This window comes from Ranitomeya variabilis, chromosome 2 (genome assembly GCF_051348905.1).
Source record: "Ranitomeya variabilis isolate aRanVar5 chromosome 2, aRanVar5.hap1, whole genome shotgun sequence".
Lineage (NCBI taxonomy): Eukaryota > Metazoa > Chordata > Amphibia > Anura > Dendrobatidae > Ranitomeya > Ranitomeya variabilis.
This window is the reverse complement of record NC_135233.1, coordinates 788,572,208-788,599,156: the sequence shown is the minus strand read 5'-3', so window position 1 is coordinate 788,599,156 and position 26,949 is coordinate 788,572,208. Positions and strand designations below refer to the sequence as shown.

The window sequence follows — 26,949 nt, the reverse complement described above, 5'->3', positions numbered from 1 at the left end:
TATAATCACCCAGCGGCTGGTATCCTCAGAACATGTGCCACTTCTGAAAAGACCAAATAAATAAACTTAAAACTGATACCGCACTTAGGTGATTTACAGTGATCTATCTCTGGTGACAGGGATACGATCCAAGTAGGTGTGATGGTGAATGCAAATATCCCACTACAAATGCTGGTGGGCCCAGTACCTGACTGCTGAGCCACCTAATCACCTATGAGTGATTGCGAGATGCACTGAACAAACATAGCCAATAAGTCGCCCTGTTCAATGCAGATGTCAGTGCACTGCGGCCCCCGCAAAAAATTGTGAACAATAATACTGAAAAGCCCTTACCGTGTGCTGGATCTGGTTGGGCATGCAGCTCTTCCTAATAGATGTCAGAGGAGGTGTGCGGTGTGCCGCGAGTAAACGTGGCGGATATGCACGCAGAATATGTCTGCGGGTGACGGGCGACTGGTGGGCACACAGATAGTAGTCCTGGTGGACCCTCCAGGGAGGCCCATTATCTCGGGCATTGGCAGCCTCACGGCAAATTTATCAAAATACGTAGATACCCACTTGCAAAAATGTATGGCCCTGATTCCGGCATACCTAAAGGATACGGGTCACACTCTGGAGATTTTGGAAACGATTAGGTGGAACCCCAAATACCTCCTAGTAACCTTGGATATCAAATCCTTGTATACTGTTATCAACCAGGAGATGGGCTGCCAGGCGTCGGGGTATTTCCTCCACAAATTAGGTACATATTCCACTATCCAAATTGAGTACATACAGGAGTGTATTGTGTTTATTACCAAACACAATTACTTCATGTACGAGGGCCGTTTCTTCCTGCAACAATGGGGCACGGCAATGGGGACGCGTTTTGCTCCTTTGTTTGCTAACATATACGTAGGCAAGTGGGAGGAATCAGCCATTTATGATAGTGGTCAGCTGCGTGCGGGGGTGGTGCTGTGGCGTCGGTTTATAGATGACGTCATACTCATTTGGGAGGGCTCCAGGGCTGACCTGGACTTATTTATTCATGGTTTGAATACTAACCACTTTGGCCTGGAGTTCACACCCACTGTGAGTGACAGCACCATCAACTTCCTCGATTTGACTATCTTCGTGGAAGATGGCCACCTGTTGTGAACTCTGTTTTCGGGCTCCCTCTTGTGGTCACTGGTGGTATGGTGTGACTTTTGCTTTGGGCTCCCCCTGGTGGCTTTGTTTGTTATCCTGCTGGTCTCTGGCTATCAGCTGGTTCGTTATCCTCTGGGAGGTTCCTATATAGCTCTGTTTTACTTTCACTTGTTGCCGGCTGTCGATGTAATCAGTGCTACTCAGATTCCTTCTGACTACCTTGCTCCCAGTCCATCCAGGATAAGCTAAGTTTTGTTTGCTCATTTTTTGATCAGCAGTGTTTATCATGTTTTCTGTTCCAGCTTGCTAAAATGTAATTCCCTCGCTTGCTGGTTGCTCTAGTGGGCTGAGTTTCTCCCCACACACCGTTAGTTGGTGTGTGGGTTCTTGAAATCTCAGGATGGATATTTTGTAAGGGTTTTTTATTGATCGCATAGACCCCTGCTCTATTTTCTGCTTTCTAGTACTAGTGGGCCTCTTTTGCTGAATCTAATTTCATCCCTATGTATGTGCCTTCTTCTTACTTCACAGTTAATATTTGTTGGGGGCTTCTATATCTTTGGGGATTATTTCTCTGGAGGCAAGCGAGGTCTTTCTTTCTCTTTAGGGGTAGCTAGTTCCTCAGGCTGGCTCGAGACGTCTAAGAATTTTTTAGGCACGTTCACCGGCTACCTCTAGTTGTTTTGGATAGGTTCAGATTTGCGATCAGTCCAGTTACCATCTCCCTAGAGCTCGTCGTTAGTTTAATCACTTGCTGATCTATTTGTGATCCTCCGCCACTTGGGATCATAACAGTACAGCCGGCCAGTAAAGTGTTCATTGCATGGCAAGTAGGAGAAAAGAAGCCTTGAGAATTTTTTATTTTTTTTGCCGTGTGTCTAGCTGCTGTGGCTAGCTTCTCTCCTCCTCTTAATCTTGGTTTGGCTCTGAGTTCAGCTGCTGACATGGATGTCCAGAGCTTGGCTTCCAGTCTGGATCATCTTGCTGCTAGGGTTCAAAGTATTCAGGATTTTGTTGTTCACAGTCCTATGTCAGAGCCTAGAATACCTATTCCGGAGTTGTTTTCTGGAGATAGATCTAGGTTCCTGAATTTTAGGAACAATTGTAAGTTGTTTCTTTCTTTGAAACCTCGTTCCTCTGGTGATGCCGTTCAGCAAGTTAAGATTATCATTTCCTTTTTGCGTGGTGACCCCCAAGATTGGGCCTTCGCATTGGCGCCAGGGGATCCTGCATTGCTTAGTGTAGATGCGTTTTTTCTAGCCCTTGGATTGCTCTATGAGGAACCTAATCTTGAGAACCAGGCTGAAAAAACGTTATTGGCCCTCTCGCAGGGGCAAGATGAAGCAGAGGTGTACTGCCAGAAATTTCGGAAATGGTCGGTGCTTACTCAGTGGAATGAGTGTGCCTTGGCTGCAAATTTCAGAGAAGGTCTTTCTGAAGCCATTAAGAATGTCATGGTGGGGTTCCCTACGCCTGCAGGTCTGAATGAGTCAATGACTCTGGCCATTCAGATTGATCGGCGTTTGCGGGAGCGCAAACCTGTGCACCATTTGGCGGTGTCTTCTGAACAGACACCTGAATCTATGCAATGTGACAGAATTCTGACCAGAAGTGAACGGCAAAATTATAGACGGCAAAATGGGTTGTGCTTTTACTGTGGTGACTCAGCTCATGTTATCTCAGCATGCTCTAAGCGCAAAAAAAAGGTTGATAAATCTGTCACCATTGGTACTTTACAGCCTAAGTTCATTTTGTCTGTTACCCTGATTTGTTCCCTGTCATCTTACCCGGTTAATGCTTTTGTAGATTCAGGTGCCGCCCTGAGTCTTATGGATTGGTCATTTGCCAGGCGCTGTGGTTTTGATTTGGAGCCTTTAAAATTCCCTATTTCACTAAGGGGAATTGATTCTACACCATTGGCTACGAATAGACCTCAGTACTGGACACAAGTGACCATGTGCATGACTCCTGTTCATCGGGAGGTGATTCGCTTTCTTGTACTACATAATTTGCATGATGTCGTCGTGTTGGGTCTACCATGGTTGCAGACTCATAATCCAGTCCTGGATTGGAAAGCTATGTCGGTGTCAAGTTGGGGTTGTCAGGGAATTCATGGTGACGCTCCTGTGGTGTCAATTGCTTCGTCCACTCCTTCTGAAGTCCCTACGTTTTTGTCAGACTACCAGGATGTATTTGAGGAGCCCAAACTCAATTCTCTACCTCCTCATAGGGACTGTGATTGTGCTATAAATTTGATTCCTGGTAGTAAGTTTCCTAAGGGACGACTTTTCAATTTATCTGTGCCGGAGCATGCTGCCATGCGGAGTTATATAAAGGAGTCTTTAGAGAAGGGACATATTCGCCCGTCCTCATCCCCTCTTGGTGCAGGATTCTTTTTTGTGGCTAAAAAGGATGGTTCCCTGAGACCCTGTATTGATTTTCGCCTTTTGAATAAAATCACGGTCAAATTTCAGTATCCTTTGCCATTGTTAACTGATTTGTTTGCTCGCATTAGGGGGTCTAGTTGGTTCACCAAGATAGATGTTCGTGGTGCGTATAACCTTGTGCGTATAAAACAGGGTGATGAATGGAAAACTGCATTTAATACGCCTGAAGGCCATTTTGAGTACTTGGTGATGCCTTTTGGACTTTGTAATGCTCCTTCAGTCTTTCAGTCCTTTATGCATGACATCTTCCGTGAATATCTGGATAAGTTTATGATTGTGTATCTGGATGATATTCTGGTTTTTTAGGATGATTGGGAGTCTCATGTTAAGCAGGTCAGGATGGTCTTTCAGGTCCTACGTGACAATGCTTTATTTGTGAAGGGCTCAAAATGTCTTTTTGGAGTCCAGAAGATTTCTTTTTTGGGTTTCATTTTTTCTCCTTCTACTATTGAGATGGACCCAGTCAAGGTTCAGGCTATTCATGACTGGACGCAGCCTACATCTGTTAAGAGTCTTCAGAAGTTCTAGGGTTTTGCTAATTTTTACCGTCGCTTCATAGCTAATTTTTCTGGCGTTGTTAAGCCTTTGACGGATTTGACCAAGAAGGGTTCTGATGTGACTAATTGGTCTTCTGCGGCTGTGGAGGCCTTTCGGGAGCTGAAGCGTCGGTTTTCTTCGGCTCCGGTCTTGTCAGCCAGATGTCTCACTTCCCTTCCAGGTGGAGGTTGATGCTTCCGAGATTGGAGCGGGGGCTGTTTTGTCGCAGAGAAGCCCCGATGGCTCTGTGATGAAGCCATGTGCTTTCTTTTCAAGAAAGTTTTCGCCTGCCGAGCGGAATTATGATGTCGGTAATCGGGAGCTGTTGGCTATGAAGTGGGCATTTGAGGAGTGGCGACATTGGCTCGAGGGAGCTAAACATCGTGTGGTGGTCTTGACTGACCACAAGAATTTGATTTATCTCGAGTCGGCCAAGCGGCTGAATCCCAGACAGGCTCGTTGGTCGTTGTTTTTCTCTCGTTTTGATTTCATGGTCTCGTACCTGCCGGGTTCGAAGAATGTGAAAGCTGATGCTCTTTCTAGGAGTTTTGTGCCTGACTTTCCTGGAGATTCAGAGCTGGCTGGTATCCTTAGAGAAGGGGTGATTTTGTCTGCCATCTCCCCAGATTTGCGACGTGTGCTGCAAGAGTTTCAGGCGGATAGACCTGACCGCTGTCCACCGGAGAGACTGTTTGTCCCGGATAGATGGACCAACAGAGTCATCTCCGAGGTTCATTCTTCGGTGTTGGCGGGCCATTCTGGAATATTTGGTACCAGAGACTTGGTGGCCAGGTCTTTTTGGTGGCCTTCCTTGTCGCGGGATGTGCGTTCCTTTGTGCAGTCTTGTGGAATTTGTGCTCGGGCGAAGCCTTGCTGTTCTCGTGCCAGTGGTTTGCTGTTACCTTTGCCTGTCCCGAAGAGGCCTTGGACGCACATTTCCATGGATTTTATTTCAGATCTCCCTGTCTCTCAGAGAATGTCTGTCATCTGGGTGGTGTGTGATCGTTTTTCTAAGATGGTCCATTTGGTGCCCTTGCCTAAGTTGCCTTCCTCCTCCGAGTTGGTTCCACTGTTTTTTCAAAATGTGGTTCGTTTGCACGGGATTCCTGAGAACATTGTTTCTGACAGAGGATCCCAGTTTGTGTCTAGATTTTGGCGGACCTTTTGTGCTAAGTTGGGCATTGAATTGTCTTTTTCGTCGGCCTTCCATCCTCAGACGAATGGCCAAACCGAGCGAACTAATCAGACCTTGGAGACTTATTTAAGATGTTTTGTTTCTGCTGACAAGGACGACTGGGTTACTTTTTTACCGTTGGCCGAGTTTGCCCTTAATAATCGGGCTAGTTCTGCTACTTTGGTTTCTCCTTTTTTTTGTAATTCGGGGTTTCATCCTCGTTTTTCCTCGGGTCAGGTGGAGCCTTCTGACTGTCCTGGAGTGGATGTTGTGGTGGATAGGTTGCATCAGATTTGGAATCATGTTGTGGACAATTTGAAGTTGTCACAAGAGAAGGCTCAGCTCTTTGCCAACCGCCGTCGCTGTGTGGGTCCCCGACTTCGCGTTGGGGACTTGGTGTGGTTGTCTTCTCGCTTCGTTCCTATGAAGGTCTCCTCTCCTAAGTTCAAGCCTCGGTTTATCGGTCCTTATAAGATTCTGGAAGTCCTTGGCCCTGTGTCATTCCGTCTGGACCTCCCGGCATCATTTGCTATTCATAATGTGTTCCATCGCTCGTTGTTGCGGAGGTATGTGGTACCTGTGGTTCCTCCGGTTGAGCCTCCTGCCCCGGTGCTGGTTGAGGGAGAATTGGAATACGTGGTGGAGAAGATCTTGGATTGTCGTGTTTCTAGACGGAGGCTCCAGTATTTGGTCAAGTGGAAGGGCTATGGTCAGGAGGATAATTCTTGGGTTGTCGCCTCTGATGTTCATGCGTCCGATTTGGTTCGTGCCTTCCATGTGGCTCATCCTGATCGCCCTGGGGGTTTTCATGAGGGTTCGGTGACCCCTCCTTAAGGGGGGGGTACTGTTGTGAACTCTGTTTTCGGGCTCCCTCTTGTGGTCACTGGTGGTATGGTGTGACTTTTGCTTTGGGCTCCCCCTGGTGGCTTTGTTTGTTATCCTGCTGGTCTCTGGCTATCAGCTGGTTCGTTATCCTCTGGGAGGTTCCTATATAGCTCTGTTTTACTTTCACTTGTTGCCGGCTGTCGATGTAATCAGTGCTACTCAGATTCCTTCTGACTACCTTGCTCCCAGTCCATCCAGGATAAGCTAAGTTTTGTTTGCTCATTTTTTGATCAGCAGTGTTTATCATGTTTTCTGTTCCAGCTTGCTAAAATGTAATTCCCTCGCTTGCTGGTTGCTCTAGTGGGCTGAGTTTCTCCCCACACACCGTTAGTTGGTGTGTGGGTTCTTGAAATCTCAGGATGGATATTTTGTAAGGGTTTTTTATTGATCGCATAGACCCCTGCTCTATTTTCTGCTTTCTAGTACTAGTGGGCCTCTTTTGCTGAATCTGATTTCATCCCTATGTATGTGCCTTCTTCTTACTTCACAGTTAATATTTGTTGGGGGCTTCTATATCTTTGGGGATTATTTCTCTGGAGGCAAGCGAGGTCTTTCTTTCTCTTTAGGGGTAGCTAGTTCCTCAGGCTGGCTCGAGACGTCTAAGAATTTTTTAGGCACGTTCACCGGCTACCTCTAGTTGTTTTGGATAGGTTCAGATTTGCGATCAGTCCAGTTACCATCTCCCTAGATCTCGTCCTTAGTTTAATCACTTGCTGATCTATTTGTGATCCTCCGCCACTTGGGATCATAACAGCCACCTACGTACAAAATGTTACCGGAAAGAGGTGGATTCGAACAGTTTTATTCATACCAGTAGTTGCCACCTTCCGGTGTGGCTTACAAACATCCCGAAGGGACAATTTACCAGGATCCGACGCAACTGCACTAAGCTTAATGACTTCGACCAGGAATCCGGACATCTCACACAACAATTCCTGGAGAAGGGGTACCCTTTGCCACTGGTGGAACAGGCAGTAAAAGAAGTGAGGGCTACACCTAGGAGTACTTTGATACACAAACCTAGACCCGACCCCCAAGGAATAGTATCGATTTCCGAACAAATTAAACAACTGCCTATTATAACACAATTCCACGCAGGATATAAGCAGTTCCAGGGGATTATTCGGAAACATTGGGCAACCCTGCAGAGGGATAGGATCATAGGGGAGTATTTACCACCACACCCCAGGTTTGTGTACAAAAAAGCTCAGACGTTGAACAATCTGTTGGCCCCTACGGCCAAACTGGCCTATAATAAGCAGGATTCGTTGGGGAACCAGCAATCCAATTCCAACGGGGGTTTCGTATCATGTGGGGGGTGCTACTGTTGTATCCATACAGGCAGTAAGAGAAGCTGCCTAACTACATTTAGGAATTCCAGTGGTACGGAGATATTCAATATCCGGGATAAGATAACATGTTTCTCAACAGGCATCATCTATTTAATTCAATGTCCCTGTGAAAAACTGTATGTTGGCAGGACCAAGAGAAGACTAATGATACGCATAAAGGAACACCTGAGAAACATTCAGAAGGGGTTCCTGGGCCACCCCCTATCCCGCCACTTCAGAGAGGCGCACAATAGGAGTGTGAAGGACGTACGTTTTTGCGGAATTCAGAAAGTTCGCCAAAATTTGAGAGGGGGCAATTTCCTGAAACAAATGTCCAAAGTCGAGTCAGAATGGATATTCAGGTTAGATTGCCTTACCTGTTATGACCCCAATGGCAGAGGGTCTCAGAAATAATTACTAAGTCTGCAAACACAAAAAAACAGCTCATAGGGCAGTGGTAACTGAGCTGACCATATATCTAATCCTAGCACCACAAATAGCAGCAGCCGGGGAACGTGCCTACGTTGGTTCTAGACGTCTCGCGCCAGCCGGAGAACTAACTAACCCTAGAAGGGAAAAGAAAGACCTTTCTTGCCTCCAGAGAAAAGACCCCAAAAGTTGGATACAAGCCCCCAACAAATAATAACGGTGAGGTAAGAGGAAAAGACAAACGTAAGAATGAGCTAGGTTTTTAGCAAAGAGAGGCCCACTAGCTAATAGCAGAATATAGTAAGATGACTTATATGGTCAGCAAAAACCCTATCAAAATATCCACGCTGGATATCCAAGAACCCCCGAACCGTCTAACGGCCCGGGGGGAGAACACCAGCCCCCCTAGAGCTTCCAGCAAAGTCAGGAATCACATTTAGTACAAGCTGGACAAAAATAAGAGCAAAGCAAATAACCAAAAAACAAAGAAGCAGGACTTAGCTTAATTTTGCACGAACCAGGACAGCAGACAGGAGCAAACAGAAAGGATCTGATTACAACGATGCCAGGCACTGGACTAAGGATCCAGGAAGTTTATATAGCAACACCCCTGGACTAACGACCCAGGTGGGTGCCAAACTGAGGAAAGACAATCCCAGAGTCATATCACTAGTAACCACAAGAGGGAGCCAAAAAGTCTAATTCACAACACTTACCCCTATAGGCTTGAACCACGAGTTTGAATTATATGCATTTTAATGGCATAAGTTTAACATTATATGGTTTTTTATCCTAGATCTTTAGCAGAGTGACTGTGGACAGACGCTTGAGGTGTGATTATGAATACTGCCCTGTTCCATCGTACAGTCCGCATGTGTTCATATATAAATTTAGTGGATACTTGGGCGTGCAGATCTACAATTATCTGAATAGGCGTCTATACGCCTTTTTAGGGCATAGAATTACATCGCATTCTATTCCATTTGCATATTTTTATTTTAATTTTGATCAGTGTATTTTAGCATGTTTTATTAATAAAAGACATTGTTATTTATTTTTTGGGTACTTTTAATAACTTTTTTCTATATATATTATATGGTTGCCATTTTTTATTTATGGATATTGGTCTAGGTTCCCAAACAAGGGAGAATCTGTGTATTATATGGGGGGTCGGATGCTGTGGTGTGTGGAGTGGCAGCTATCGCAGTTCACTGGCAATTGAGCTGACTGGGGCGGGTAATCAGTTTCAGGGGGTGGGCACATAGGGGTAGCAAAGTGAAGTGGAGCTCTCCTGCAGACTTCAACCCTGATGAAGAAGGGCGTTTACCCTTTGAAACGCGTTGGTTTGCTTTTTGGTCCCAGCGGGGCTCCGTAGGCCTGTGACGTCACACGCTGCTTGTCAGCGTCGGCCATCTTTGTTTCTAAGTGCAACCAGGGACGCCTCCGGCCGGGACGTTCTCTGGCTCTGCACTTACCAGCGATACCCCACACAGGTCACGCAGGACTACTATCTGTGTGCCCACCCGTCGCCCGTCACCCGCAGACATATTCTGCGTGCATATCCGCCACGTTTACTCGCGGCACACCGCACACCTCCTCTGACATCTATTAGGAAGAGCTGCATGCCCAACCAGATCCAGCACACGGTAAGGGCTTTTCAGTATTATTGTTCACAATTTTTTGCGGGGGCCGCAGTGCACTGACATCTGCGTTGAACAGGGCGACGTATTGGCTATGTTTGTTCAGTGCATCTCGCAATCACTCATAGGTGATTAGGTGGCTCAGCAGTCAGGTACTGGGCCCACCAGCATTTGTAGTGGGATATTTGCATTCACCATCACACCTACTTGGATCGTATCCCTGTCACCAGAGATAGATCACTGTAAATCACCTAAGCGCGGTATCAGTTTTAAGTTTATTTATTTGGTCTTTTCAGAAGTGGCACATGTTCTGAGGATACCAGCAGCTGGGTGATTATACCAGTCAGTCCCACAGACTCAGTGGGCAGCAGTGTTGAGCGCCAGTGGTACTGTTTTTAGCTACAGTCCATTTTTTTGTTTTCAACCATTCCTGTGTACTTTTGGATGTGTGCTTTGGGTCATTGTTTTGCTGGATAACCCATGATCTTCAACTCAAACCAAGTTTTCTTACACTGGGTAGGACATTTTGCTCTAAAATCTCTTGATAATTTAATTCTCTGATTTTATGATTCTTGTGATGCGATCAAGGCCCCCTGTACCAGATGCAGCAAAGCAACTCCACTATGCTTAACTGTTAGTAGGCTGTTATTTTCCTTCGATGCTTCATTGCGCTGTCTGTAAAGAAACTGCTGCTGTGCATTGCAAAACAGCTCTGTTTTTGTTTCATCTGACCACAAAACATTTTACCAGAAGGGTTGTAATTTCGCAAGGTACTCTTTTTGTCAAAGATCAGTTGTTTTTTTGTCTTTTTTTTTTCAGTAGTGGTGTCTTCCTTGGCTTTCGCCCATAAAGCTCTGTTTGGTTTAGTGTGCGTCGTACGGTACTTGTGGAAACCATTACCCCAGAGTGTTCCAGGTTGGCCTTCAGGTCTTTGGATGCTTGACTTGGTGTTTTTTCCACCATGCGCACCAACCTTCGAAGACCTCTCTTTTCAATATTCCTCTTTCCCCCACGTCCAGTGAGGTTCTTGATGGTTATTTGCTTGGCAAACTTCTTTCTAACGTTGTACACTGATGAAAGTGGGATGCAAATGCCTTTGGAAGTCTTGTGTTTGCCAACAATCGCAGTTCTGATGTCCTCAGACAGCTCCTTTGGTTTCACTATTGTGACAAAGGAACAGAGCCTACGATGTGGCTTTTTAAAACACTGAAATCATCATTCATTGGCTAAATCATGTCACATTGGTACCGTCAATTAATCAAACGTGATTCTCAGTTGTGATTTACCACAAGTGGGTCAAAATGAGTTTCCATACTAATTTAATATAAAGGGTGCCAATACCCGTGTCATATCCAGCTTTATTTTTTTCTGTTTATTCCTCCCAATGTTTTTTTTTAATTTTACGTTGTTTATCATTTGCTCTTTTGTATTTAACACAAGTGCTCTATACAAAAAACTGTGTCACTTTGTTCACTTTTTTCAAGAGATTTTCCACATCATGCACTTAAACGTCATGGGTGCCAGTAATGATGAGCAGGACTGTAAATAGTGGAGAATGCCTGTCTATTTCTAGATTTGTTGATGTGACTGACACAATTTTTACAAGGGCTATATAAATATAGCATAAATAAGAATTGTAGATACACTCTCCCTCTGATCCACATTATCTAGAACAACCCTCCAATGACCAATGATAACCCTTTAATAACTAGTTTTCTGTTATTGGTTGCAATAAGGCTGTTATAATTTCTTTGCACAGATTATGGCTCGCAACCATCTCTCAGAGCGCATTGAGACTCTCAAGGTAAAAAAAAAAGGTTGAGGACCACTGATATATAATATACAGTGGAGGAAATAAGTATATTATCACTTGCTGATTTTGTAAGTTTGCCCACTGACAAAGACATGTCTATAATTTTATGGGTAGGTTAATTTTAATATTGAGAGATAGAATATCAAAAATAAAATCCAGAAAATCCCATTGTATAAATTATACAAATGTATTTGCATTTTGCAGTGAGAAATAAGTATTTGATCCCCTACCAACCATTGAGTGTTCTGGCTCCTACAGACCAGTTAGATGCTCCTAATCAACTCCTTACCTGCATTAAAGACAGCTGTCTTACATAGTCACCTTTATAAAAGACTCCTGTCCACAGACTCAAATAATCAGTCAGACTCTAACCTCTACAACATGGGCAATACCATAGAGTTTAAGAAGGATGTCAGAGACAAGATCATAGACCTGCACAAAGCTGGAATGGGCTACAAAACCATAATTAAGACGCTGGGTGAGAAGGAGATAACTGTTGGTGCAATAGTAAGAAAATGGAAGAATGACAAAATGACTGTGAATCGACATCAATCTGGGGCACCCTGCAAAATGTCACCTCCTTGGGGGTATGCTTGATCATGAGGAAGGTGAGAGATCAGCCTAAAACCACACGGAGGAACTTGTTAATGATCTCAAGGCAGCTGAGACCACAGTCACCAAGAAAACCATTGGTAACACATTACACCTTAAAGGTTTAATATCCTGCAGTGCCCGCAAGGTCCCCCTGCTCAAGAAGGCAGATGTGCAGGCCCACCTGAAGTTTTCCAACTAATACCTGGATAATTCTGTGAGTGATTGGGAGAAGGTGCCGTGAGATGAGACAAAAATTGAGGTCTTTGGCATTAACTCAACTTGCCGTGTTTGGAGGAAGAGAAATTCTGCCTATGACCCAAAGAACATCATCCTCCCTGTCAGGCATAGAGGTGGAAACATGTTTTGGGGGTGTTTTTCTGCTAAGGACACAGGACTACTTCATTGCATCAATGGGAGAATGAATGGAGCCAAGTACCGTAAAATCCTGAATGACAACCTCCTTCCCTCTGCCAGACATTAAAAATGGGTCGTGGCTGGGTCTTCCAGCAAGGCAATGACCCAAAACATGTGGCTAAGGCAAGAAAGGAATGGATCAAAAAGAAGCACATTAAGGTAATGATTTAGAGATGGTCTGCAAAGAGGAGTGGAACAAAATTCCTCCTGACATGTGTGCAAACCTCATCATCCACTACAAAAAACGTCAGACTGCAGTGCTTGCCAACAAGGGTTTTGCCACCAAGTATTAAGTCTTGTTTGCCAGAGGGATCAAATACTTATTTCTCACTGCAAAATGCAAATACATTTATATAATTTATACTGTGTAATTTTCTGGATTTTGTTTTTGATATTCTATCTCTCAATGTTAAAATTAACCTCCCCTTAAAATTATAGACTGTTCATGTGTTTGTCAGTGGGCAAGCTTACAAAATCAGCAAAGATCAAATACTTATTTCCCCCATTGTATATGTTATAATGTTTTATTTTGTGTTTTATTAATGCTTAGTTAATACTAGGCAATAATTGTAATCCATACAGCTGTTTAGAATGTAATTACAAAGACTGTACCATGTATTTTAGTTTTCGAGTTATATATGCTGACTCGTACACTCTCGCTCATCATGTGCCATGGAATGAATGCCTGGATTCCCTTTCCTAGTGGGCTGCTAAGTGCCATATAATAGAAAGTGTCAGTCCTTACCGGCACTGTGCTATTTATTAGGCCTGCCGATAATAGCCGCAATGTTTGTCACTTGATTTGTGTATGACTTGTCAGCTTTGGTTTTCCTCCTGCCAGCAGTGATTCATATTTCAATTAATTTACAACTTAACAAATCACTTCAATAGGTAACTTGCCAATTGTTGAATTTGTTTTCCAGGTAATGACAGAGTTTTCAACACCCCCTTGTGTGAACAGGGAATTGTTGGATTTGGCATTGGAGTTGCAGTTGCTGGCGCTACCTCTATTGCTGAGATCCAGTTTGCAGACTACATATATCCAGCATTTGATCAGGTTCGTACATCCACTATATGGAATACATAAGGCATACCGTATCTTAATATGTGTACCAAGCTGTGGTAATTGTATAAGAACTTTCAGAAGTGTGCCACTCCCAGCCCCTAGGTCCCTGCTTTGACTTGGGCAGTGCAATGTCACATATACATTTGCAAATCTAAAAGCCATCTCCTAGTTACCATAGTAAATACTCTAGCACAGTTGGCTATCTATTAAAGTTTATATGACTGCTGCTGAGACCCCTAGCTCCCTCCTCTGCAAACAGGTAATAAAAGAAGATTCTCTAATGATAGCAGATGTGAGCCCCATTCCCAGCACACCTAGGAATGCGGAGGGGGCAAGATTTTTGTCCCTGGCCTGCATGTGTGTGAGAACTGCGGACACACTGATGTGAGCTTCTTTGTTCCATTCAAATTATGAACATTGAGGTTTTTATGAGCGGTATAGATATGACAGATATGAAAGTCATATTTTTGAAGTTGTGACGAATGAAACACATAATCTTGCTTCGCTGGAAGTTGACCAGAACACCTTCAAATTAAATAACTGACATATGGATGATGCTATCCATGCCATGTTTCCTATCTATATAAAGAGAAAATCATAGTGGGAATCATCACAGTAATATCTCCTGCCTGGGACCTCCATGGGTGAAGATATCATAGAATTTGGGAATCCCATAATTTGTAAACCACTGAGCCATATTTCTTGTGAGTCACCGGAGGGAAAGTATGTGGGCGTAACTTGTGTTAATAAAAGCAAATACCAAATGTGTAGACTTTCAGTCCTTAGAGATGCAGTTTACTGTAGGTCTGTCTGTTGCCTCTCCAAAAATGAAGAGCTCCCCTTCATAAAAAGCCAGAGACAACCCTGCCACATTTCTTCTGTTTATCCTTTTTATTTTATGTAATTGTTTATACTGTACTGTTTTGTCAATTTTGTAACATCTTCATATATTTTTATAAACGCTGACTACTTTTTCAGATTAAATATATAAAATTTAATAACTCCATTCCACTTTCTCTGTAACCCACCCCCAAGAAGCAATATGCTACTTCAACAGGTATCCAATCGACCTGTATAGACAATTGGTGGTAGCAGTTAGCTCCTTTTGTTGTTGGGGAATTTGTATGTATGTATACTGTGTGTAGGCTCAGACTGGCCCAATTATGGAACAGGTGAAAAGTGGGTTCCCCCAAAGTCGGTGTTACTGGTGGGCACATGGCACCCCAGTCCGACACTAACTGCACGTATAATGTAAATATGTAAATATAAATAATTTCTCTGTCCCCCATGACTGCACCACGGAGAGGGGATCCACCCATCAAGGACAGGAAACCCACAGATAAAAAGGCGGTACCTCTCTCCCGCATCAGTGTGGTTTCCTGTCCTTGATAGGAAACCTGCAGCAGTAGCATAAAGCTTACCTAGAATCATCGTGGGATGCTGAAGCCAGACAGACCGATCCAGGCAGCGAGGGTTCCCTGCTTCGACTGGCGTGGTTACCGCTGGGGCTAGTGAGCCTGTAGGGTGTGCGGGAGAGGCGGTAGGGAAGAGGACCACGAGACCGCCTCTCCCGAAAATCCTCTTCAAGGTGACAGATCGCTGGCAGCATGCCACCATGGGGGTCCCTCCTGGCAAGGGGGGAAGCAGCATCAGGAGCTGCCTCCCCCGGAAGGAAGGCTGTCATCACTAGGTCTCCCAGGGTTCCGGGAATCAGGAAGCCGCCGCAAAGCCCCTCTGGGAGCCGGACAGTGCGCAAGCGAGATGGCGCGAATAGGCGCAAGGCATGACTGGGTAACCAGTCAGCAGGCAGGGCATAATAGCGCACTGGCGTGGGGCAGGACTGGGTAATCCAGTCACAGCACTATTAAAGGGGAACAGTGCTCTGGCCTGGTGCTTCTAATGGAACTCGGCCAGCGTTCCCCAGGAACCATGAGCGATCTGGACCTGCCAGAGTTGAAATCCCCACAGTCCAGATCACCACCTCAGCAGCAGCAGCAGCAAAACCGACAGCCCCAGGCGAAAGAGAAAGAGGCTTCCCACCACCAACAACATGACACCACCGGGAAAGGATGCTCAGAATCCCAGCACAGCAAAGGCTCCAGCATGGCGTCCGGTGTCAGGGAAAATCCTACAGCAGATACGGATCATCCCCAACCAGTATTAATTGGTCCGTCAGGTGGTGAGTGATCTTCGTGAAAGTTCGCAGCTAACAGGGCCCTATCTTTTCTGTTTTGTCTTTTCTTCAGGGGAGGAAAAGTTCAGGGAAATCCAAACACAGGATCTGTGCGCTCTGTAGGGAAGATTTGCCCTCCACGTGGGAAAAAAGACTCTGCAGCTCATGTATAGAACAAACAGTCTGTGAAGGGCTTCCGGGATTTGCAACAGAACTTAGATAACTAATTAAAACCCAGGTGGAGGACTCCTTTAGGTCCCTTCAAGAAGGTAAAAAGTGAAGGAAGACCAGACACGGGTCCCCTGAATCTAGGTCTAGTGAGACGGATAGTGAAGAAGGGGATTCAGATACCTCGAATTCATCATCAACATTATCTTCATCTTCCATTGGGGGTCGCAGTTGCTTTCCGCTAGAGGAGACAGATAGCCTCTTTAAGGCAGTTAGGAACACCATGGGATTAACTGATCCTCACCCCAAAAAATCAATTCAAGATATTATGTTCAGGGGTCTTGAACAGAAGAAAAGGATAGCCTTCCTGCTTAATGAGAAAATCCAGGCCTTGATTAAAAAGGAATGGAAAAAAACCTGTAAGAAAGGCCCTACTTACACCCAAAAGAAAATACCCCTTCGAGGACCCGACATGCTCTTTTTGGGGAAAAAGCACCCAAACTAGACTTGGCCATCGCCAAGGCATCTAAAAAATTCGCCCTTCCGTTTGAGGATATGGGAGTCTTAAAAGACCCCATGGATAAAAAAGGCAGATGCATTCCTGAAAGGTTCATGGGAAGCAGCCGGGGGAGGGCTAAAACCAGCAGTTGCCACCACCTGTAGATCCCGTTCTCTAATGGTCTGGCTGAATCAATTAGAATCCCAGCTTAAGGGGAAAACATCTCAAGACATTATGTTGAACACTTTGCCAGTAATGAGGGGGGCTGCAGCTTTCCTGGCGGATGCGTCCACGGACTCTGTCAAACTTGCTGCCTGATCAGCAGTCTTTTCTAATGCAGCTAGATGCGCCCTTTGCTTAAATGCTGGCTGGGGGATCTCCAGACCAAATCAAAACTATGTACCATTCCCTGTGTGGGAGAGTTCCTATTTGGTTCCACCCTTGATGATATCCTGGATAAGGCGGGGGATAAGAAAAAGTTCTTCCCTATCCTCTCTTACCCATCCTACAAGCAGCCCTTTCTGAGTAAGAGGCTTATCCATAGAAAGCCACCAAGAACACAATATAGATGGGAAGACAAAATGAATAGGAAGGGGTTCATGTTCAGCAAAAGCTCCACTGATAATAAAAAACCCTCCCAATGAACTCTTGCCCCAGGTGGGGGGAAGGTTGTCCCTCTTTCTCTCAGCCTGGGAGAAAATAACCAACAGTTCCTGGATACTGGACATAATAAAACTGGGACTAAAGCTCAAATTCCACACCCTCCCTCAACCATCCTTCCTGATAACATCTCGGAGATCCTCACTAGAGGAGCAACTAGCTTTAGAACAAGAAGTTACGGGACTGTTGGGTGAAGGAAGTTCTTCTGGAGGTTCCCCTCCAAGAAAGAGGAAAAGGGTTTTACTCTCCCCCTTTTCCTTAGAAAGAAGCCAGATGGGTCCTACCGGACAATTATACACCTAAAGAGTCTGAACAAACACCTAAAAGTGCAGCCACTCAAAATGGAAACAATAAAAACATCAGTGAAAATGTTGTTTCCACTGTTTTATGGCTGTGCTAGATCTAAAGGACGCATATTATCATGTCCCCATGCACAGAGACTATCAAAAATTCCTCAGGGTAGCAGTCTAAATCAAGGTGGTAATAAAACATTACCAATTTGCAGCCCTTGCCTTTGGACTGGCCATAGCACCTTGAGTGTTCACCAAACTGGTAGCGGATGTAATTGCTCGCCTAAGAGAGCAAGACACCCTAACCGTCCCATATCTAGACGACTTCCTGGTAATCGGCAACTTCCCCCAACATTGCAAAGCTCACTTAGAGAAGGTCATGTGTTCCTTAAAAAAGTTGGGCTGGCTTCTGAACCTGGCAAAATCCAAATTAGTACCAAGCCAGGTATAGAAATATCTGGGCATCACACTAGATTCGGTCCATCAGGATTGTCGTCTACCCTTAGAAAAAATCCAAAAGATGGTGGGGTTGGTGTCTCGAGCAAGAGATCTCCCCTCCATATCCTCTGAACGATCTTATAGCACAGGGGGTCTGGTCAGACGACCTGAGAGCAGCATCTTCCAATATGAAAGAGCTACTAGCAGTGAAATTTGCACTCTTAAGATTCCTGAACTCCCTTCACTCACATCATGTCAGGATATTCTCAGACAACTGGGTAGTGGTAGCCTTTTTAAATCACCAAGGGGGTACCCGATCCCAGTCACTAATGGAAGTAACAAAATCAATCTGCTAACTAGCCGAGGACAACCTGGGGTCCTTGACGACCCTTCATATAAAAGGGGTAGACAATTACCGGGCAGACTTCTTGAGTCAGTCTCGCTTGAGGCAAGGAGAATGGGAATTAAACCAATCAGTATTCAATCAAATCTCAGAAAGATGGGGGACACAGACATAGATCTGTTTGCAAACAGTCCGAACTGGAAGATGGACACCTTCTGCTCCATAACTCCATTAAGGAACCCTGTCGCGTTAGATGCATTCCTGATTCCATGGAACTATCGGCTAGCATATGCATTTCCCCCAATCACGCTAATACCAGCAGTCCTGAGGAAAATACAGAAGGACAGAGCTCAGGTAGTCTTGATAGCCCCCTTCTGGCCAAAGAGGATTTGGTTTTCATGGGTAAGGAGGATGTCCATCTCCGACCCTTGGGTACTCCCGGATTTCCCAAATCTCCTCTCCTAGGGACCAGTAGCGCACCCACAGGTAGCAAGTTTACACATGACTGTCTGAAATTTGAAAGGGGGCTACTAAGGGATAAAGGGTTCTCGCCAGGTCTGGTATCAACCCTTCTACAAAGCAGGAAACCGATAATCACCAAACAGTACGGTAAAATCTGGAAAAAATTCCTTTCATCTTCAGGCTCTAAAGTGAATGAGGGAGTTCCTCTTAGAGCCATATTAGAGTTCCTGCAGAAGGGGTTGGAACAAGGTCTGGCCACAAGTACCCTAAAAGTCCAGGTCGTGGCCTTGGGGGCTTTGTTCAATTACGATCTAGCAAAGAATCAATGGGCTTCCAGGTTCATTAGGTCTAGACCCCTAACCTTGCAGAATTCTCCACAATGGGATTTAAATTTAGTCCTTACAGCCCTAACTAAATCTCCCTTCGAACCCTTGGCGGATGCTACCTTGAGAATCCTATCCCTCAAAACCTCCCTATTGGTTGCTCTCACTTCAGCGAGCAGGGTCAGTGACATTCAGGCTTTATCAGGTAGCCCCCCTTTCACACAGATCTTGGATGATAGGGTTGTTCTCAAAACAGACCCATCCTACCTTCCAAAAGTAGCTTCTCGTTTCCACAGATCACAGATTTCCCTTCCCTCCTTTTGCCCGAACCCCAAGAATGAGAAGGAAAAACCTTAGAAGTTAGGAGATGCCTGATTCATTACCTAGAGGCCACCAGAGAGTGTAGGGAGGATAGCTCTCTTTTTGTATGCTTTCAGGGTTCTCGGAAGGGCAAAAAAGGCTCCAAAAGCACATTAGCAAGATGGATCAGACACCATCAATATGTCATATACATCGAGTGTGGGTGTCCGCCCGTAGAAAATTAGAGCTCACGCAACAAGAGCAGTGGCAGCCTCCTGGGCAGAAAGAGCCGGTGCTTCAATTTATCAGATATGTAGAGCCGCTACTTGGTCTTCCCCCTCTACATTCTTTAAGCACTATCAGTTGGAACTAGTCTCTTCTTCGGACTTTACCTTTGGGAAAAGGGTTCTGGAAACGGTGGTCCCTCCCTAAATGTACAGTCTCTGCAATTCTCTCCATGGTGCCGTCATGGGGGACAGAGAAAAATATAGTTACTTACCGATAACGGTATTTATCTGAACCCATGACGGCACCTGTACATTCCCTTCCTTCATATGTGGATGTGCACACTAGTTTTGAAATTATGCTATTACCCAAGAAATAGTCATGCGACATCTCTACTAAAAAGTTTAGTAATGTTGAATATTTTTTTATTATTCACCTAACATTCCCTTCATGCTCTGTAAGCAACTGAAATGGGAGAGAGGTACTGCCTTTTTATCTGTAGGTTTCCTGTCCTTATTGGGCGGATCCCCTCTCCGTGGTGCCATCATGGGCTCAGAGAAATACCGTTATCGGTAAGTAACTATATTTTTTTAATTTGTTCCACAAAATGAAGTATTTCTCCCAGAAAATTATTGCAATTGCACATGTTTTATTACATACGGTTTTATTTCTTTTGTGTATTGGAACAACACAAAAAAAATAGAAAAGGCAAATTGGGCAATAATTTTACAAAACGCCTAAAAATGGGTTGGACAAAATTGTTTGCACCTTTCCAAAAATGTGGATAAACAACTTAGTTTAAATTATGTGACGCTTGTTCAAACTCACCTATTGAAAGTAACAGGTGTGGGTAATTTGAAAATCAGACCTTAAACCAGATAAAAAACGGTAGAAGTTGACTCAGTCTTTGCATTGTGTGTCTGTGTGTGCCACACTCAGCATGGAGAACAGAAAGAGGGAAGCTAACTATCTGAGGACTTGAGAACCAAAATTCTTGAAATATGTAGACAATCTCAAGGTTACAAGTCCATCTCCAGAGATCTTAATGTTCCTTTGTCCATGGTGCGCAACATAATAAAAAAAGTTTACAACCCATGGCACTATATCTAATTCCTGTTGACGTGGACACCAGGGAAAAATGTATGAAAGGTTGAAAAGTTCCAAAGAAATTAAAGATGTCATGCAGGCTTAGGGTGCATTGCTGTCGTTGCGAACTATCCTTAGACACTTGAATGAATTGCTATGGCAGGAGACCCATGGAGACCCCACTGCTGTCACAGAGACATAAAAAAGATAGACTGCAGTTTGCCAGAATGTACATGAGTAAGCCAAAATCCATCTGGGAAAGCATCTTTTGAACAGATCAGACCAAGATAGAGCTTTTTGGTAAAGAATATCATTGTATTGTTTACCGAACACCGAATGAGGCCCACAAAGAAAATAACACAGTACCTGCAGTCAAATATGGTGGTGGTTCACAAATATTTTGGAGATTTGCTGCCTCTTTCACTGTGTGACTTGATCGTGCAAAGGCATCATGAAATCTGAAGATTACCAAAGGATTTTTGGTCGCAATCTAGTGCCCGGTGTCAGAAAGCTGGGTTTGCGTCCTAGATCATGGGTTGTTTCAGCATGAAAATTACCCCAAACATACGTCAAGAAACACCCAGAAATGCATGGAAACAAAACGCTGGGGAGGTCTCAAAATTGCAATTGGGTGAATAGGCACCCTTCAAATATGAGAGACCTGAAGCAATTTGCAAAAAAGACTGGTCCAAGATTACAGTTGTGAGGGCTAAGAAGTTTTTTGACCGTTATAGGAAGTGATTGATTGCAGTTATTTATTCCAAAGGGTGTGCAACCAAATATTAAGTTAAGGGTGCCAACAATTTTGTCCAGCCTATTTTGGGGGTTTGTGTGAAATTATGTCCAATTTGCCTTTTTATTTCCTCTCTTTTTTTGTGATGTTCCAGTGCCTACAAAGGAAAAAAATTTGTTTTAACAAAACGTGTAATTGCAATTTTCTGGGAGAAATACCATACTTTTCAGATTATAAGACGCACTTTTGTTCCCCAAAATTTTGGGGGAAGTGTCGGGTACATCTTATAATCCGAATCTGTGTGCTGTGCTGTAGAGGGGGGGGGCGGCTCTGGAGTGGTGTCAAGGGGATGGAGTGGGCTGGCTGCGGGCTGCAGAGACAGCAGTAGGTCACCTGCTCCCACTCATTAGCCTTATGTAATATTCACTGCAACTGCTGTCCATCACCTCAGTGCTGAAGCCGCGCCCAGTTGGTTAACAGGGGTGTGGCATTTATTGCATATGCCTGTGCTCTCCCCCCTCCCATCATAGATATGCCCCCCGGTCACTCTATATGCCCCCCTGCTGGCACGCCACATGATAAAATAACAAACACTTAATTCACCTTCTGATGATGACTCCGTGCTTCCCAGTTCCTCTCATGGCTCTTCCCGTGTCTGTGCTGACATCTGATCATGTGATCGGCACAGCACAGTGATGTCATCACTGAGTGACCAGGTCACATGATCTGATGCCCGGGAAACAGGAAGCGTAACCGAGGAGCTGGGAGCTCGGAGCCATCATCAGAAGGTGAGTTAAGTGTTCATTTTATCACTAGATGGTAGCCCGATTCTAACGCATCGGGTATTCTAGAATATGTGTGTAGTTTATTTATGAAGATTTTAGAATAATATATTGAATACACAGGATTTGGCCGGCCGCGACCAATTAGCGAAGCATGGTTCAAATCCCGTGCCAATTCGCGGCCGGACTGCGCCTGTCGCTGATTGTTCGCGGCCGGCCACGTAGTATATAGCACAGCCACGTAGTATATAACAGCCCACGTCGTATATTACACAGCCACGTAGTATATTGCACAGCCACGTAGTATATAGCACAGCCCACGGAGTATATAACACAGCCCACCTAGTATATAGCACAGCCACGTAGTATATAACACAGCCCATGGAGTATATAGCACAGTCACGTAGTATATAGCACAGTCCATGGAGTGTATAACAGCCCACATAGCATATAACACAGCCACATAGTTTATAACAGCCCACGCACGCAGTATATAACACAGCCCACGTAGTGTATAACACAGCCCACATAGTGCATAACACAGGCCACATAGTGTATAACACAGGCCACGTAGTATATTGCACAGCCCACGCAGTATATTGCACAGCCCACGCAGTATATTGCACAGCCCACGTAGTACATTTCACAGCTCACGTAGTGCATTGCACAGCTCACGTAGTATATTGCACAGCCCACGTAGTATATTGCACAGCCCACGCAGTACATTGCACAGCCCACGCAGTATATTGCACAGCCCACGCAGTATATTGCACAGCCCACGTAGTATATTGCACAGCCCACGCAGTATATTGCACAGCCCACGCAGTATATTGCACAGCCCACGCAGTATATTGCACAGCCCACACAGTATATTGCACAGCCCACGCAGTATATTGCACAGCCCACGTAGTATATTGCACAGCCCACGTAGTATATTGCACAGCCCACGCAGTACATTGCACAGCCCACGCAGTATATTGCACAGCCAACGCAGTATATTGCACAGCCCACGCAGTATATTGCACAGCCCACGCAGTTTATTGCACAGCCCACGCAGTATATTGCACAGCCCACGCAGTATATTGCACAGCCCACGCAGTATATTGCACAGCCCACGCAGTATATTGCACAGCCCACGCAGTATATTGCACAGCCCACGCAGTATATTGCACAGCCCACGCAGTATATTGCACAGCCCACGTAGTATATTGCACAGCCCACGTAGTACATTGAACAGCCCTATGTCATCATCTCGTGAGACCGCAATGCATGGAGCGGTCACCGGAGCGTCACGAGGAGCAGGAAAGGCCTGTTCTGGATCCGAGGGGCCGACGGACGGTGAGTATATAACTATTTTTTATTTTTTTTAATTATTTTTAACATTAGATCTTTTTACTATTGATGCCGCATAGGCAGCATCAATAGTAAAAAGTTGGTCACACAGGGTTAACAGCAGCGTTAACAGAGTGCGTTACACCGCGGCATAACGCGGTCTGCTAACACTGCCATTAACCCTGTTTGATCGCTGACTAGGGGGGAGTATGGAGAGGACACTGACTGCGGGGAGTAAGGAGCTGCCATTTTGCCGCCGGACTGTGCCCGTCGCTGATTGGTCGTGGCCGTTTTGCCGCGACCAATCAGCGACTTGGATTTCCATGACAGACAGAGGCCGCAACCAATGAATATCCATGACAGACAGACAGACAGAGACAGAAGGACAGACAGAAAGACGGAAGTGACCCTTAGACAATTATATAGTACATGTGCGTGCCAGCAGGGGGGCATATAGTGACCGGGAGCCATATCCAGGATGGGAAGGGGGACAGTGTGCCAGCAGCACAGGGGGGCAATGTGCCAACAGCACAGGGGGGCTATCTGCCAGGATGGGGGGTATATAGATACCAGGATGAGGGACATATATATGATTTGTAAGACTGACACTGGCATTATAAAACAGACCCCCATTTAACATAATAATATTTTTTTCTCTTTTTCTTCACCAAATTTGGGGGATGCGTCTTATAATCAGGTGCATCTTATAAAGGGAAAAATACGGTACTTCATTTTCTGGAACAATTTCAAGGGTGCCAACGCTTCCGGCCATAGCTGTATATATTCCATACATTGGAATTAGAGGTGTTTATATCATACGCTCACTAGGAGGTCCCCAATAACTGGCCTAGTGGCAAAGACCACTACGGCCTTGTCCATCACTTTTCAGCCACTGGCGTAATTGTCTTGACAGTTGGAGGTAGCAGAGTGTTGTTCCTGACCAGCAACATCTTCAAAAGCGCACCGCTCCCTTTTCTTGACCTCCTGCTCTATCCTGGGCAGTACAGAATCTTCAGCAGGATGGGATGAGTGGAGAATGACTGAAGCTAGTCGTATCCAGCAATCAGCTTCAGATTGGCGCGAACAGGCTCTAAATAAAAAATCCTGCTTGTTTTTCGCTCTCCTTGCTTAAGTAATCAGCCACGCGGGGAATGCAGGATGCCTGGTAGTCCCAGCCACGAGCTGTGTATTATTGAATTGAAAATTCCTTTATTCTTCAAAATATATCTTTGTTGCAAATCCTGAACATTATGAAGTCCCTTTTTTATGACCACTTTGTAATTTTACCCATTTATGAACTTGCAACAACCCCTCTAAAAGACAGATTGGACAATGAAAATATGTATGGCGTGGCATTGGTATACAAAGATGACAAAATATTCTATTATGTTCTGGAAAATACTAAAATCCAACTCTTTAAAGCTACTTAAAGGGTTGTCTCACAAAGTTTACTTAAAGTTGATTTAATCGATAGATCTTGGAATAATAATAACTTCCACAATTAGATGTGTGTTAAAAAATGTTCCTGTGGTATGATCAGACCATCTTCCTGTACAGTCAGAGACTGCCATTACACAGGACACAGCAGGGGCACACTTATAAGATTATCTCAGCACAGGGACATTTTTGTTAAACACATCCAATTGTGGAACTTATTCTTATTCCAAAATCTGTTCATTAAAATAACGTTTATTCATGGGAAAACCACTTTTAAGTATCCTAGGGAAAGCAATTGACAGGTATTGTTAAAAACTAGGCAAGTTTCAGCAAACTAGATGCAACAATACGCAAAACGACAGTGTTTTTTTTTTGTAATTTACAGAAATATTTCTATACTCCTATATTCCCTTCTTGGGAGTCATCATCCACTAATGGTTTTCTAACTTAAAAGGATTCTGTCACATGAAAAAACACGCTAATAACCTGCAGATATGCAATGGGGAACTTGTATCCAAGTATCCGCCCCATAGGGAAATGAGGGAGCGTAGATTGCTCTTGTGCACTGTTGCTCCAATCCTTACAGTTGGACCCCACTGATAGGTTTTATCTAATGGATGGGTGATAAATTGTTTTAACTTACAAGTTACAACACTTTTAATGATCTGATATTTACAATTTGTTCAATTCTACCTGCGTGCTTATGCTGTTATTAGATTTTTTGTTGTTGTTGCGTTTGGAGATTATTATGTGAAATTAACGAACTTTTATTATTTCTTTAATTTCTTAGAGTACCCTCCATGTAGTCTGTAATGATGGACATGGGGTTTCTTAATTACAGTAGCAAAGTTTTACAGGAAATTGATATCTGATTATAACGTTGTGGTTAGTTGTTAATATAAAACAGATGCAAAAGTACATTAGAGGATTTATATTGTATTTTATTACAGTTTTCAGCTGTGATTCTTAACATTTTACAAGCAAATTTACTACAGTTTTTTTTTGTGTGTAATGCATTTTGATGATTAAAAGGTTTTGGGATATTGAGCCTGTTTTTGTATGGGACTTTTTTGTGAAGTTACTGCGCTTTCAATAAACTTTTGCATAAATAAATAGTAATCAACCTCTTTCCCCTCCCCCCGCCTTCTGAACTTGTCATCTACTCTGATCAGTCTAAATTCATCTTGCTCAAACAAGATAGACTGCACATGTGATGTGACACAGACCATTATACAACATGCGGCCCGCCAAAAGGCTGTTGTGAGGCCCACGGAGCTGTCTAGGAGACGCCGCTCCCTTCTTCCTATATTCTAGTGTATTTGCGTCTACCCTACGCCATTGGGCCCCTGTAAGCACTCCATGGAGGAGCCAAGATAATGTGGAATCATTTTGGGTGGGGAGAGGGGAGTTTTGGGTTTACATCCAAGGCACGTTATTGGGATGGGGGGCTGGATTTTGAAAGTGGACACAGAATAGCAAGGGGCAGTGAGGTGGAGGTGACTTTATGCAGAGGGGCAGTGTGGTGAGTATTGTGGAAAGGGGCAGTTTGGGGTGATATTTTGGAGCTAGGCAGTGCGTGTGTGGTGATATTATGGAGAGACTCTGGTGGGGGTATATTATGGAGAGAAGCGCTGTGGAGGAGGGGGATATTGAAAGGCTCAGTGTGGGGAGGGTGGAAATATACTTCCCCATGCTGAGTCTCTCTAGTATCATGGAATAGGGCACTGTGGGTGGTTATCGAGAAGCTCAGTGTGGGGGTGGACATTGTTGAGTCGGACAGCGTGGGGGAATATTATGGAGAAGTTCTTTAGAGGAGCAGTGAGTGTGTGTGTGGGGGGATATTTTGTTCAGGAAGTAACATGAGGAGCAATTATTTATTCAGGGAGATATTTTATTTATGGGGAAGTATAATGATACTTTTGATTTCAAAAGTACAGTCCCTCTTTTAGCATGTATGTTCCACTTTAAATGAATTGGAGATTATGTACTTGTAAAAAGACATAGTCAATATATTAAAATAAGGAACTCTTTCTGTTTCTGTAGCTATTGAACCTGATCAGCTTAGAGCCCACTTGGCACCTTATATAGAATCATACTTGGCCACTTCCAGGCACAAGCATTAATGAGATGTCTAATTCTCAGCAAATTTAGCATTTTTCCCTTTTTTTTCCCTACACTGTGTCTGTTTAAAGACTGAGTATCCCTGCATGATGCACAAGAAAACTTTCAAAGAACTGCTT

At 44.4% G+C, this 26,949-nt stretch overlaps 1 protein-coding gene across 1 annotated transcript in view; it reads left to right on the top strand.

Moving 5' to 3' along the window:
- BCKDHB (branched chain keto acid dehydrogenase E1 subunit beta) overlaps nt 1–26,949 on the top strand; it is a 301,882-nt gene that overhangs the window by 121,244 nt on the left and 153,689 nt on the right. The window contains exon 4 of the mRNA XM_077289825.1: nt 13,316–13,449. Coding sequence (XP_077145940.1) covers nt 13,316–13,449 — 134 coding nt within the window. The remainder of the gene's footprint in view (nt 1–13,315; nt 13,450–26,949) is intronic.